The sequence below is a fragment of the Falco cherrug genome, assembly GCF_023634085.1.
Source record: "Falco cherrug isolate bFalChe1 chromosome 22 unlocalized genomic scaffold, bFalChe1.pri SUPER_22_unloc_3, whole genome shotgun sequence".
In the NCBI taxonomy this organism is placed as follows: domain Eukaryota; kingdom Metazoa; phylum Chordata; class Aves; order Falconiformes; family Falconidae; genus Falco; species Falco cherrug.
Genome location: NW_026599287.1, coordinates 37,349 through 49,406, shown reverse-complemented (window position 1 = coordinate 49,406; position 12,058 = coordinate 37,349). Strand labels below are relative to the sequence as shown.

Here is a 12,058-nt window from a genome sequence, read left to right as displayed (position 1 = left end):
CGCCCCCCCCCCCCCAGCACCCCAGTGCCCCCCAGTAACAGGGATCCTCCCTCCCAGTATGCCATGGGCCCTGGACCCCTTCTCCCCAGCAGCCATCACCACCCCCCAGCAACTCTCACACACACACACCCCAGTACCCCCCAGTAACCAGGCCCCCCACCCCGTAACACCCCAGTAACCAGGGCCCCTCTCCCGTTTCCCCTGGTCTGTGCCTCCCCCAGCGCCCTGGGGCCCTGAGCGCGCCCCCCCCCCCCTCCAGTAACCTACAGTGACTGGGTCCCCCCCCCCCACCAGTAGCTCCCCAATCGCCCCCCCCCCCCCCCCGCCCCCAAACTGGTCCGTCCCCCCCAGAAAGGGAACAAATGAGCCCAACAGCTCTGCGGCCATTTAATGTCACCTCCCCGCTACGGCGTGGGGTCGTGGCTGCTCCCCCCAGCCTCACTGGGCCCCCCCCGGGCTTCGTGGCCCCCCCCCCCCAGGCTCAGGGGGCCCCCCTCGGGCCTTGCCACGGCCCCCCCGGGCCTTGGCGTCGATGGCAGCGTGTTCCTTCTTCACCAGCTCCTCCAGCTCCTTCTGCAGGGACAGGGTGAGCGAGGGGGGGGGCCCAGCTGCGATTCTGGGGGGGGGGGGCAGCAACCAGACCCCCACCCCCACCCCAAAAACTGCCACGGCTGGGGAAGGGGCATACCTTCCAGCCCAGCAGATCAGCTAGTGCCAGGCAGCCGGCGTCGCACTCACCCCAGCCATGCCACATCCCTGGGGACACACACACACACACATTGGGGGGGTCCAAAACACCTGCTCCCACCCCCCAAAAGCATATGGGCCTGAGTGTGCCCCCCCCCCAAAAACCAGGCGTCCCAGCACCCCCAAGGGTTCCTCTAGTGCCTCCCACACCCCATACGCTCCCCTAGCCCCCCCAGACCCTCCCCACGCCCCCCTGACACCCCTGTATGCCCCCAGACCCTCCATGCCCCCCCAGGCTCCCCTAGCCCCCCCCAGGACCCTCCCTACACCACCCTGACACCCCCGTACACCCCCAGACCACTCTGTGCCCCCCCAGGCTCCCCTAGCCCCCCCCCCCCAATCCTCCCCACGCCTCCCTGACACCCCTGTACACCCCCAGACCCCTCCGTGCCCCCCCAGGCTCCCCTAGCCCCCCCTCGATCCTCCCCACGCCACCCTGACCACCCCTGTACACCCCCAGACCCCTCCATGCCCCCCCAGGCTCCTTTGTGCCCCCCAGGAGCCCCCCCAGACCCTCCCCACACCACCCTGACACCCCTGTACGCCCCCAGACCCCTCCATGCCCCCCCAGGCTCCCCTAGCCCCCCACAGACCATCCCCACACCACCCTGACACCCCTGTACGCCCCCAGACCCCCCCACCTGTAAGCCTTTTCAGAATCAAAGTCCATGCCACAGCCGAAGCCCATCAGAGACATGAGGGGGTCACTCTGGGGGGAAGGGGACACAGTTGTGGCAGTGCCTGCCCCCCCCCCCCCAACTTTAACAAACCCTCCACACACACCCCACTCTCACCTGCCCTGTCTTCTCCTTGTTGATGAGGAGCCGGGGGGTGTTGGTGGGGACCCTGGGGGGGAAAAGGAGGGGGTGATCAGCATTGGAGAGCACAGGGGGGTCCTGGGGGGGGCCGCGGGGGGTGTCCAACCTGCTGACGAGGGAGGCGAAAGGCTGCACCTGCAGCGAGGTGCCCATGATGATGAGCAGATCAACTTTTTGGAAGTCCTGTGGGCGGATGAGGGATGTTATTGGGGGGGGAACACACACAAAAGGGACTTTAATGGGGGGGAGGTCCACACTGTGCCCCCCCCCAGCCCCGCTGCGATGCCGGGGGGCCACAGGGCCCCCCCCCCAAACCACTCACCGACTGCAGGAGGGTGAAGAAGCGGGAGGGGAGGCTCTCCCCGAAAAAAAACGATATCTGGGGGGGGAGGCAAAGCATGAACAGAGGGCGGGGGGGGGGCGGGGCACAGGTACCCCCTTGGGGTGGGGGGCGTTATGGCACCCCATCCCCCCAGGTGCCCCCCTTACCGGGTTTCACCACACTCTGACACTTTTCACATCGGGGGACGAGGAGGAGAAAATGCGCTCTGGAAAAAATGGGGGGGGGGGGGGGTGTCAGTAGGGGGGGGGATGACAGAGATGGGGGAGGGGGAGGGCAGAGGGGTGATGCAGAGCAGGGTGATGCAGAGCAGGGATTCCGAGGGGGGGGCATTGGGCACAGGGACACAGGGGGGCCCACAGGGACACTGCGAGAGGCAGGGAAGCAATGGGGGGGCACAGGGACGACACTGGGGGGGGCACAGGGACCCCGGAGGGGGGCCACAGCGGGGGATGCAGGGCACAGGGACCCCCAGGGGGGCTCAGTACCAAGCGCGACACCCTCCCCAAGCCCCCCACGCCCAGCACAACCCCCCCAAACCCCCTTTACACCCCTCCCAGGGCTGCCCCAGCCCCCCCCGGGGGTCCCGTGCCCCCCCCCCACACCCCCTACCCTCCATCCAGCGCAGCCGTAGTGCTGGCGGCAGCCCGGCCGCAGGCAGTGGGAGCTGAAGAACGTTCCATGCGCTTCCACCAGCCGCTCTGGCTCCAGCCCCGCCACCCGTTCAGCGTGTCAATGTTCTGCCAAACCGCGAGGGGGGGGGGGGGGGCCCAGCTGTGAGACCCCCCCCCCGAACCCTGGGACTCCCCCAAAGTGTGTGTGTGTGGGGGGGGGGGGGGGGCAGGTACCTGGGTGTAGCAGCGCAGCAGCAGCCCCTTCTCCTGCAGCAGCCGCATGAAGTAGTGGCAGACGGTGGGCTGGGGGGGGGAGACACACAAATTGGGGGGGGCAGTTAGATCTGGGGGGGCAAGGAGACACCCCCCCCACCCCCGATTTTATTTATATATTATTTTTAAGCTGGGGCAGAGAAACGGTCTTACCTTGAACTGCCCCGGGTAAAGCTCCCGTGCCAAAGCGAAAAAAGGCTCAGGGTTTTGCTGTGGGGGTGGAAAATAGGGGGAGATTAAGGGGGGGGGGAGCTCAGGGACCCCGTCAGTGAAGTGGGGACCCCTCCCCAAAAAATCCAGGCATGGGGGAGGGGCATACCTTGAAAAAACTGATCTCGAAGATGGCTTCAGGGGTAGGGCAGGTCATAGCTCTGCAGGTTGGCGTAGAGCCCGTGCCGGGCGAGCGAAAATCGGGGATCCCGGCGGCTGAAATAATTGGGGGGGGAGGGGCGTCAGGGACCCCTCCCCACTCCCCGGGACTGAAACCCCTCTGGTATCAACAACCCACCCCCTTCAATCATACTCACAAGTGGAAATGCCAGCGCCCACCATACACACGATGTTCTTGCCTAAAGGGGAAGGAAATTGGGGGCTGGGGGGGTCCTCAAAGCTGGAGCCCCCCCGGGACCCCCCCCGGTTCCCCCCCTCCTCCCGGTAACCCCCCCGCGTTACATCTGTCGCTCTGCAGGAACCGGCTCACTCCCTCCAGCGTCAGCTCTTCCAGCACCTTCTCCGGCTTCTCCCCACCCAGCCCCAGCGTCCGGGACAGGAGGTTCCGCAGCAGCTCCACTGCGGGGGAGGAAGGGCACACCATATCAGCCACCGGGACCCCCGCCCCGGTACCAGGGCCCCTCCCCCCCCCGGGCACCAGGTACTTACTGTCAGAGTCACCTGAAGCACCTGGGCTCCGTGTCAGAGGTCTGTGTCGAGGAGGAGGGGATCAGCGGCGGGGGTCTCCATATCCCCCGGGGGGCTTGGTGCCCCGGTGAGGCCCGCACACACACCCCGGTGAGGCCTACCCGCCGTAACTCACCGGGGACTCCGCGTCCTGCTCAGCCTCGTCCCCGCAGGCGCCAGGAGCTGGGAAGGAAGCACCGGGATGGAGGTGGGTGGGTGTGTGTGTCAGTGGGTAGAGCTCGCAGGGGGAAGGGGTCCCGCCGCCCCCCCTTCACCCACCGTTACCCTCCGGCTCGGTCATGGGCGGGGGACGCTGCCGCTAGGCCGCACCTCCCAGCATGCCCCGCGGGCGCCGCTGATTGGCTGAGGACACTGCGCTCCTCCTCCCGCTTCAGCCACACCTCCCGGCATGCCCCGCGGGCGCCGCTGATTGGCTGAGAACACTGCGCTCCTCCTCCCGCTTCAGCCACACCTCCCGGCATGCCACGCGGGCGCCCCCCACCCTGCAGCCACACCTCCCAGTATCCCCCTCGCTCGGAGCTGATTGATTCCACCCCCCCCCCCCTCCCGGCCAGCGTTGATTGGTCCCCTCCTCCCGCCGCACCTCCCGGCATGCCCTGCTGCCGGAAGTGCCCTGGAGACTACGGCTCCCGGCAGCCCCCGCGCGGCCGCCATCGCCGGGCCCGGCGGGGATTTCCCGGGACGGCGGCGGCCCCATGGCGGCGCGGGCCTGAGGGTGGCCCAGCGCGGCGGGCCCGGCGATGGCGGCCGCGGCGGAGGCGGCGGCGCGCCGCCCCCTGGGGAGGTGAAGCGGACCGAGGGGGATGAGTGGTGCGACAGCGGCCTGGGCTCGCTGGGGGAGGGGCAGCTGGGCCCGTTCCCTGCCAGCCCCGGCCCCGCCAGCCCCGGCCCGGCCCTGGGGAGCGTCGGCGCCGCTGAGGGTGCTCAGGAGGCGGGGGAGGCCCCGGCGGCGGTTGGGGGGGACCCTACGGCCTGGCTGCGGCACGTCCTGGGCTTCCTTACCGAGGATGGGGACACGTGAGTGCGGGGGGGGGGGGGGCTCCGTCCTCTCCCGAGGGGGTGCTGCTGGGGGGTGGGTGCTGCTGGGGGGCTCTGTCCTCTTCTGGGGGGTTCCACCCCTTTTTTCTTGGGGGGCTCCATCATCTTCTGGGTAGTCCCGCATCTCTTTTTTTGGGGGTGGGGCTCTATCTTTTTATGGGGGTCCCGCCCCTCTCTTCGGGGGCGGGGGGGGTCCTCCATCCTGCTCTGGGGGGTCCTATGCCTCTCTTCTGGGGGGTGTGTCCACTTCTTCTGGGGGGAGGGGTTGTTCCTTGTCTCCTTGGGGCGGGGTCCTCTCGGAGGTGGCATTTCTCCTCTTTGCGGGTGCGGGTCCCTCCTCTTTTCGGGGGGTCCCTTCTCTTATGGGGTGGGGGGGTGTCCCATCGTCTGAGGATCCCCCTGCCTCTCCTGGAGGGCGGGAGAGGTTCTCCTTTTCTTGGTGGGGGGGAGTCCCTGCCCTCAGCACCCTGACCCTGTGCCCGCCCCCCACATCCCCCCCCCCCCAGTTTATCCTTGAGCCGGGGGAGGCCTGTAGGGCTGGGGGGTGGCAGGACCCCCCCCAACCCACCTCCCCCCCACCCCAGGGCCTTGCACTTGGCCGTGATCCACGAGCACGAGGCGTTTCTGGACTCCATCCTCCAGTACACGGGGGGCACCGAGTACCTGGACCTCCAGAACGACCTGGGGCAGGTATTGGGGGGGGGGGGCGTAAAATAAAGGAGGGGAGGGCCACAGGGAGCGTGTTACCCCCCTTAGCTGAGTGGGGGGGGGTCTCTGTGTGTACCCCCCCCACCTTTGCAGACAGCGCTGCACATCGCCGTGATCCTGGGGCTGTCGGGCTTCGTGCGGAAGCTGCGGGCGGCGGGCGCGGGGCTGTGCCTGCAGGAGCGGGGGGGGCACACGGCGCTGCACCTCGCCTGTCGCGAGGGGCGACGCGGCTGCGCCCGCCACCTGCTGGGGACCCCCCCGGCGCCCCCAGCCCGGCACCAGGAGGAGGCGCGCGCCCAGCTCGACAGTGTTAATTATGACGGTGGGTGGTGGAGGGGGTGGGGGGAAGGGGGTGGGGGGGCATCCCTGGTGTGGGGGTGGCTCCTTTGTGGAGCCCCTCTGGGGGGCTGGGTTGGATCTCCTGGGGGGTGTCTCTCTGTGGGGTCCTCCTGGCGGGGGGGGGAGGGTCTCTTGGGGTGCCTGTGTGGTGTGACTCTTGATGGGGCTGGGGGTGTCCCACAGTGGGGCTGGGGGGATCTCATGGGGTGTCCGTGTGTCTCTCGATGGGGCTGGGGGTCTCCTTGTGGGGCAGGGGATGTCCCGCTGGGGGGGGGGGTGGTGTCCCTCTGTGCGGGTTGGGGGGTCTCTGGGGGTGGGTGGGAGTCCCTCTGTGGGGCTGTGAGGGGGTCTTCTGGGGAGGGGGGGTCCCTCTGTGGGGTTCCCCTGTGGAGCTGGGGGATCTTTTGGAGGTCCCTCTGTGGGGCTTGGGGGGGGGGCGCATCCCTTGGGGGGCTGGGGGGGTATCCCTCCATGGGTTCCTGCTATGGGGGCAGGTGGTCCCTCTGTGGGGCTGGGGGCGCATCCCTTGGGGGGCTGGGGGTGTCCTGCTGGGGGGGTATCCCTCCATGGGTTCCTGCTATGGGGGCAGGTGGTCCCTCTGTGGGGCTGGGGGGGGGTGTCCTGCTGGGTGTGCACTCCCCCATGGGGCTTAGGGGGGCTGTTCCCCACAGCCCCCCCCCATCTCCCACACCCCCCCCCAGGTTACACCCCCCTCCACGTCGCCGTCCTGCGCAAAGACCTGGAGATGGTGGAGCTGCTGCTCAGCGCTGGAGCTGACCTCAACAAGGCGGTGAGCGCCGCGCTGGGGGGAGGGGAACAGAGGGGTCAGCATGCTGCAGTTGACACCCCCCCCCACACCCCAATTTTATTGCCCTCCCCCCAGGAGCCCAGCTGCGGCCGCAGCCCCCTGCACCTGGCGGTGGAGGCGCAGAGCCCCGAGGTGGCCGAGTGCCTCTTACGTGCTGGCGCAGACCCCGCGGCCCGCATGTACGTGGGATACACCCCCCTGTACAGCGCCCGCCACCGCCCGGACCCCCGCCTCCCCCAGCTGCTGCGCCGCTTCGGGGCCCAGGACCCCCCCGGCGACTCCGACGACAGCCCCGACGAGGGGGAGGGGGACAACAGCGACGTAAGTGCCCCCCTGCACACGCTGCACACTCCAAAATCCCCTCCCTGCCCCCACTGCCCACCCCAATTCCCTTTACCACCTCAAAGGCCCCCCCCCTCGAAGCCCCCCCCCCCCCAGTAATTCGAGGCGGGCTGAGCAGTGCCTGTTCCCCCCACAGGAGGAATACGACGATATCGTCATCAACAGCGGGCGCTGCGTGGACTGACCCCCCCCCCCACCCCCTCCGAAATTCCCCCTATTTATCCGGGGGCTCCTGCTGCTGTTGGCTGGACTTTTGGGGAGCCCCCCCACCAAATCCCCCCTCCCCGACCCCTCGCCCCCCCCCCCCCCCCCCCCAATTCTTGGTTGTAGCATAGAGGATTTATATCGGTTGTTGTAAAATAAAGAGGCGTGCTGCCCCCTCCCCCCCCCCCGCCAGCCCCCTCCTCATTTTCCTCCTGGTGTGAGGCACTGGGGAGGGGGTCACAGCCCCCCCCCATTTCCCAGTGTCCTCTCTGGGTGCTGTGCATGTGTGCAGGGAGAACATGTGAGTGCAAGCGCACATACGTGTGTCCACAGCCAGGGGGAAGGTGTTTATTGGGGGGGCGCGCATGTCCCTGTGCCCACGCGTGTCCCTGTGACACACATGTTGTATGTCCGTGTCTCCAGCCCAGGGCACAGCCAGCTTCTCGCAGCATCCGTGTCCTGTCGGGCGCAGGGACCGCCTTAGGGCTCCCTCCCCCCCGGGTTGGGGTGCAGCTGGGGGGGCTCCCCCCGGTTCGGGGAGGGGCTCAGGGTCCCTCGGGGCCCCCCCCAGGCTGGTTGGGGCCGATGTACCGCAGCAGCGGGGCTGGGGGCCGGGTGAGCACAGTTTGGCCGATGAAGGGCTGCAGGGCGGGGGGCACACGGACACTGCCGTCCTGGGGGGGGGGGACGCAGGAGGGTGAGCCCCCTCCTCCAGCACCCCCCAGCACCCTGGGGTGCCCCCAAACCCCCCACCCCACGCACCGGTAGCTGGTTGCACTCCAGGAGGGCGATGAGCATTCGGGAGACAGCGCAGGCGGTGCCGTTCACCTGTGGGGACCATGGGGGGGTTAAAATGAGGGGGGGTGGAGGGGGTTTGGGGACACCACCCCCCCCCGGGATTTGGGGAGGGGTAGAGAGCTTTGGGGACCCCCCCCGGGGGGGATCTTTCACCCCCCACCCTGCGCTCACCGTGTGTGCGTGGCGCAGCCGCCTGGCGCTGTCGCTGTACATGATGTTCAGCCGCCGGCTCTGGTAGTCGGTGCAGTTGGAGGCGCTGGAAATCTGGGGGGGGGGGGGGCACAGGCATTTGGGGACCCCCCCCAGGTCTGATAATGGGGATTTTCCCTCCAGCTGGACTCCAGGGACCCCCAAAATAGGGGGTTCACCCTCCCAATTCCCCAGAGAACTCAACTCCGGGGCTCTGCCCGTGGGTTCCTGCTGCAGCCTGTAATGGGGGAGGGGGTCCTGCACCCCTTCCCGGGGGGATTCCCCCCCCCCCCAGTTGCTCTCACCTCCCCGTATTTCCCCCGGCCGGGCATCCAGGCTTCGATATCGAACTTGCGGTAAGCGGGGAGCCCCAGCTCCTCGGTGGGCATATCCAGGACACTGGGGAGGTGGGAGGGGGGGCTGTCAGTGGGCGGGGGGGGGGGGGAGACACGCAGGGGGAGAGGGACAGGGACACGTGGGGGGGGGCTGGGGGACACGGGGACGCCCCTCCCCCCCCTCACCGGTAGTGCAAGCCCAGCTCGGAGAAGATTTCCTTCTGCAGAGCCACGAACTCTGCCAGCAGCGCTTCGCTCTCAGCCCCACTCTCTGCCGCTGTCACCCCGAACATTTCCACCTGGGGGGGGGGGGGGGGGGGGCACACATGGCAGGGGGTGGCGACGTGCCCCCCCCTCACCCCCCAGTTCTCCCAGTACCTTGGTGAACTGGTGGACACGGTAGAGCCCCCACGGTTCCCGTCCTGTGTCAGTTTCAGCCCGGTAGCAGGTGCTGGAGCAGACAATCCTGCCGGGGCAGGGGATGTGAGGACCCCCGCCCCCCCCCCCCCAATTCCAGGACCCCACCCCCCGCCCTGGATTCCACAACGCCCCTCAAGGGGGTCATCCCTCCCCCACCCCCAAGCAGGTAACAGGGTGGGGGGCACCCTGAGGACCCCATACCTGAGGGGCAGGTCCTCCAGCCGCACAGCATGGTCCATGAAGTACCCTGGGGGGAGACGACAAAGGAGGGATGGGCGGGGGGGGGAGGGGAAAGTGAGGCTTCTGGAGCCCCCTCCCCCAACCCCCAAATCCCATTTTTCCTCACCTGCAATCCCCACCTCGGAGGTCCCAGCCAGGCAGAGGTCCTCGAAGCGCGAGGGGTCGATGGTGTAGATGGGGGAGGGGGTGGCGTTGGGCTGCATCCCGCAGCCTTCCTGGCGGGAAAGGGTACGGGGGGGGGGGGGGGAGGGGGGTCACTGGGGTGGGGGGGGGGTTTAGGAACGGCGGGAGGGGGGCAGCACTCACAAAAACGGCGCCTCGCAGCAGGTCGGGGACTGTCATGGGTAGGAAACCCTGGGAGGAAAAAGGGGGGGGTCATGGGGGGGGGAGAAACCCTGGGAGGAAAAAGGGGGCGCCATGGGGGGGAGGGGAACCCCCGGACCCCCCTGGACCCCCCCCCCCAATACCTTGGAGAGCAGCTTGGTCATGGCGAAGCGCACGAGCGCGTGCTGCAGCAGCGCCCCGGCCCCGCACAGGTAGTAGGAGCGATGGCCCGAGACATGCGACAGGCGCCTGCATCACGAGGAGGGGACACACACGTGTGTCATGGGGGACACACATGTGTGACACGTGTGTGGCACCCACCCAGCCCCCCACCCATGGGTGCTCACCCACCGCTGGCGGATGATGTCCAGGCTCTCACCCAGCTCCAGGTGTCCCTTGGGCTTGAAGGTAAAGACTGCGGGGGAGGGAGGGGTGGGAGCCTTCCTCGCCCCGGGACCCCTCTCTCTCCCCCCCAGAGCCTTCCTCACCCCGGGGACCCTCCTCTTCCTCCCCTGCAGCACCTTCGTCACCCCTGGACTCCCCTCTTCCCCCCCCGCCCTCCAGCCCCTTCCTTGCCCCGAGGACCCTCCTCGACCCCTCCTCGCCCCCAGACCACCCTCCTCCTCACTCCCCCCATTAACCCTCATCACTTGGACGCACCCTCCTCCTCCTCCCCTCACCTCAAGCCCCCCCTGACCCACCCACCCCCATACCTGGTTTCTCTCCCACCACCTCCACCACACGAGCCTGGCTCTCATCCCCAACAGGCTGGGGGAAAAGGGGGGGATCAGGGGGTGGGTGGGGGGCACTGAGCCCCTCCCCCCCTTGCTGCTGTGCCCCCCATCCCCCCCCTCACCGCCTCAGGGTGGGTGCGGTTGGGGAGCTGCAGGGCTTGGATGTAGAATTGCTCATCCAGGGTGGCCTCCTCAGCCAGCAGCTGCTGCAGCTCCAGCCGGATCTGGCGGCCTTGGGCCCGCAGCGACGTGTAGGCGGGGAGCTGGGGGAGGAGGGGGTGTGGGGGGGGAGCGTGGGGGGCACACCCCCCCAACCCCGTGCCAGAATACCCCTGCCTGGGGGAGGAGATCCCCCTCCCCAAGGTCCCTACCGCCTCCGCTGTCTCCTTGTCGTGGGCTGCCTGCAGGAGGAGAGGGGGGATGGGTGGGTAGGGGGGTCTGGTGAGGGAGGAGGGAGGAAGAGGGGGGTCCCGGGGCAGGGAAGGCTTTGGGGGGAAAAAGGGTGGTCCCCAGGGTGAGGAAGAGGGGGGTCCCGAGGTGAGGAAGGCTTTGGTGAGGGAAAAGGGGGGGGGGGTGTCTCACCAGGAGGGCGCGCACACCCTGGGCCACCTGGTCCTTCTCAGCCTGCAGGCGGGCGATGCTGGCCCGCACCTCCCCCAGCCGTGCCCAGCTGCGAACCTGGGGGGGAAAGGGGAGGGGGGGGAGGGGCCGGGGACACGCCCTCAGACCCAACCCACCTGAGGCCACACCCAAAAAGTTAGACCCCGCCCCCCAAACTAAGGACACGCTCCCTGTGAAAACTCCTTCCCCAAACCCCACTCCTACACCCCTCCCAGATCCTGCCCCACCCGAGACAAGCCCCGCCCCCCAAGGACCCCACCCACACAGGTGACCCCCACCTGCTAGCCCGCCCCTCCCAGATAAACCCGCCCCCAGCCAGACCACCCTCTCCCAACCCCCTCCCCTCCCAGACAGGCCTCCCACAGCCCCCAGGCCCCGCCCCTCCCCAGATTGACCCGCCCCCTCTCCAGCCAGGCCCCACCCCCCTAGAGGCTCCTCCCCCCGACGCTCTGCCCGCCCAGGCCCTCCTCTCCCAGACACGCCCTCTCCCCAGGCCCCGCCCATCCCCAGATTTACCCGCCCCCTTTCCAACTAGACCCCGCCCCCCCTGCTCTGACCCCGCCCCTCCCAGCATGACCCGCCCTCCCGGGGCCCCCTCCCCTGCTCACGATGCCGCCGAGGTCGCCCCCCCGCAGGGCCCCGCGCCTCCGCTCCACCTCCCGCTCGCTCAGCGCCGCCACGTCCAGCTGCGGCCGCGCGCTCCGCCCCTCGCGCACGTGCTCGTACAGTCGGCTCCGCGCCGCCCCTCCCCCCCCCGGTACCCCTCCCCCCGCCCCGGCGCCCCCGCTCGCCGCCCTCCGCCAGCCCCGAACCGCCGCCCCTACAGCTCTGCGCGCCGCCATCTTGCCCGCCACGGCGCGGCGCCGGGCCGGAAGGGGCGGGGCAGTAGCCGGAACAGGCGGGGTCAGGGGAGGCCACGCCCCCTCCCGGCAGCTGACTTCCCCTGCGGCCTCCTAGTGTCCCCAGCGCCCCCGCAGGCCCCATTAGTGTCTCCCGTACCCCCGTTTCCCTCCCCAGTGCCACCCCAGGCCCCTTCCCAGAACCCTCAGCCCCCCCCAGCGTCCCCAGAACCCCCCCGAGCCCTCAGATCCCCCAGTGTTTCTAGTGCCACCCCAGGAACATTCCCCAATACCCCCGAGATCTCCCTAGGCCCCTTCACAGCGTCCCCAGTACCCACCCAGGCAACCTCCAAGTGCCTCAAGACACCACACACACCCCCAGCATCCCCAGACACCCCGCAGCCCCTTC

The 12,058-nt window shown here is 69.1% G+C and overlaps 3 protein-coding genes across 5 annotated transcripts; 1 reads left to right on the top strand and 2 right to left on the bottom strand.

The window, feature by feature from the left end:
- Positions 1–361: 361 nt before the first annotated feature.
- Positions 362–4,094, bottom strand: SIRT2 (sirtuin 2). Its single transcript, XM_055700111.1, is given in 18 exon segments — positions 362–573; positions 689–739; positions 741–756; positions 1,389–1,456; positions 1,542–1,593; positions 1,672–1,748; positions 1,888–1,935; positions 1,937–1,944; positions 2,055–2,113; positions 2,518–2,645; positions 2,754–2,822; positions 2,946–3,002; positions 3,112–3,218; positions 3,320–3,361; positions 3,465–3,581; positions 3,672–3,697; positions 3,812–3,872; positions 3,975–4,094. Coding segments are annotated over 18 exon segments (1,137 nt in total). The 5' UTR covers positions 3,991–4,094; the 3' UTR covers positions 362–438.
- On the top strand, positions 3,989–7,243 carry NFKBIB (NFKB inhibitor beta). Its single transcript, XM_055700114.1, has 7 exons — positions 3,989–3,992; positions 4,265–4,727; positions 5,333–5,438; positions 5,550–5,778; positions 6,497–6,585; positions 6,679–6,924; positions 7,082–7,243. Exons 1-7 carry the CDS (start codon positions 3,989–3,991, stop codon positions 7,127–7,129), a joined length of 1,185 nt encoding a protein of 394 aa, XP_055556089.1. The 3' UTR covers positions 7,130–7,243.
- A 236-nt stretch (positions 7,244–7,479) lies between these two features.
- On the bottom strand, positions 7,480–11,667 carry SARS2 (seryl-tRNA synthetase 2, mitochondrial). Of its 3 annotated transcripts, none has more exons than XM_055700108.1 (16): positions 11,419–11,667; positions 10,772–10,867; positions 10,561–10,590; positions 10,312–10,452; positions 10,169–10,223; positions 9,807–9,870; positions 9,599–9,704; positions 9,438–9,485; positions 9,238–9,346; positions 9,093–9,138; positions 8,850–8,937; positions 8,658–8,770; positions 8,442–8,535; positions 8,119–8,211; positions 7,912–7,977; positions 7,480–7,823 (listed from the first exon to the last, which is right to left on the bottom strand). In XM_055700108.1, exons 1-16 carry the CDS (start codon positions 11,650–11,652, stop codon positions 7,695–7,697), a joined length of 1,512 nt encoding a protein of 503 aa, XP_055556083.1. In that variant the 5' UTR covers positions 11,653–11,667; the 3' UTR covers positions 7,480–7,694. The 3 variants fall into 3 exon arrangements, with proteins under 3 accessions (XP_055556083.1, XP_055556084.1, XP_055556085.1); XM_055700109.1 differs by having other exon boundaries at positions 7,481–7,823; positions 9,238–9,342; positions 9,803–9,870; XM_055700110.1 differs by lacking the exon at positions 10,561–10,590 and having other exon boundaries at positions 7,482–7,823.
- Positions 11,668–12,058: the final 391 nt, after the last annotated feature.

What these genes read in the sequence shown, in the direction of transcription:
- NFKBIB (XM_055700114.1), top strand. An exon ending in CTTACCGAGGATGGGGACAC is followed by an intron (nt 4,728 to 5,332) that starts GTGAGTGCGGGG and finishes CCCCCACCCCAG; the next exon opens with GGCCTTGCACTTGGCCGTGA. An exon ending in TCCAGAACGACCTGGGGCAG is followed by an intron (nt 5,439 to 5,549) that starts GTATTGGGGGGG and finishes CCACCTTTGCAG; the next exon opens with ACAGCGCTGCACATCGCCGT.
- SARS2 (XM_055700108.1), bottom strand. Translation starts at nt 11,652, where the DNA reads ATGGCGGCGCGCAGAGCTGTAGGGGCGGCGGTTCGGGGCTGGCGGAGG. An exon ending in AGGGTGTGCGCGCCCTCCTG is followed by an intron (nt 10,591 to 10,771) that starts GTGAGACACCCC and finishes CTCCTCCTGCAG; the next exon opens with GCAGCCCACGACAAGGAGAC. An exon ending in GTGTCCACCAGTTCACCAAG is followed by an intron (nt 8,771 to 8,849) that starts GTACTGGGAGAA and finishes CCCCCCCCCCAG; the next exon opens with GTGGAAATGTTCGGGGTGAC.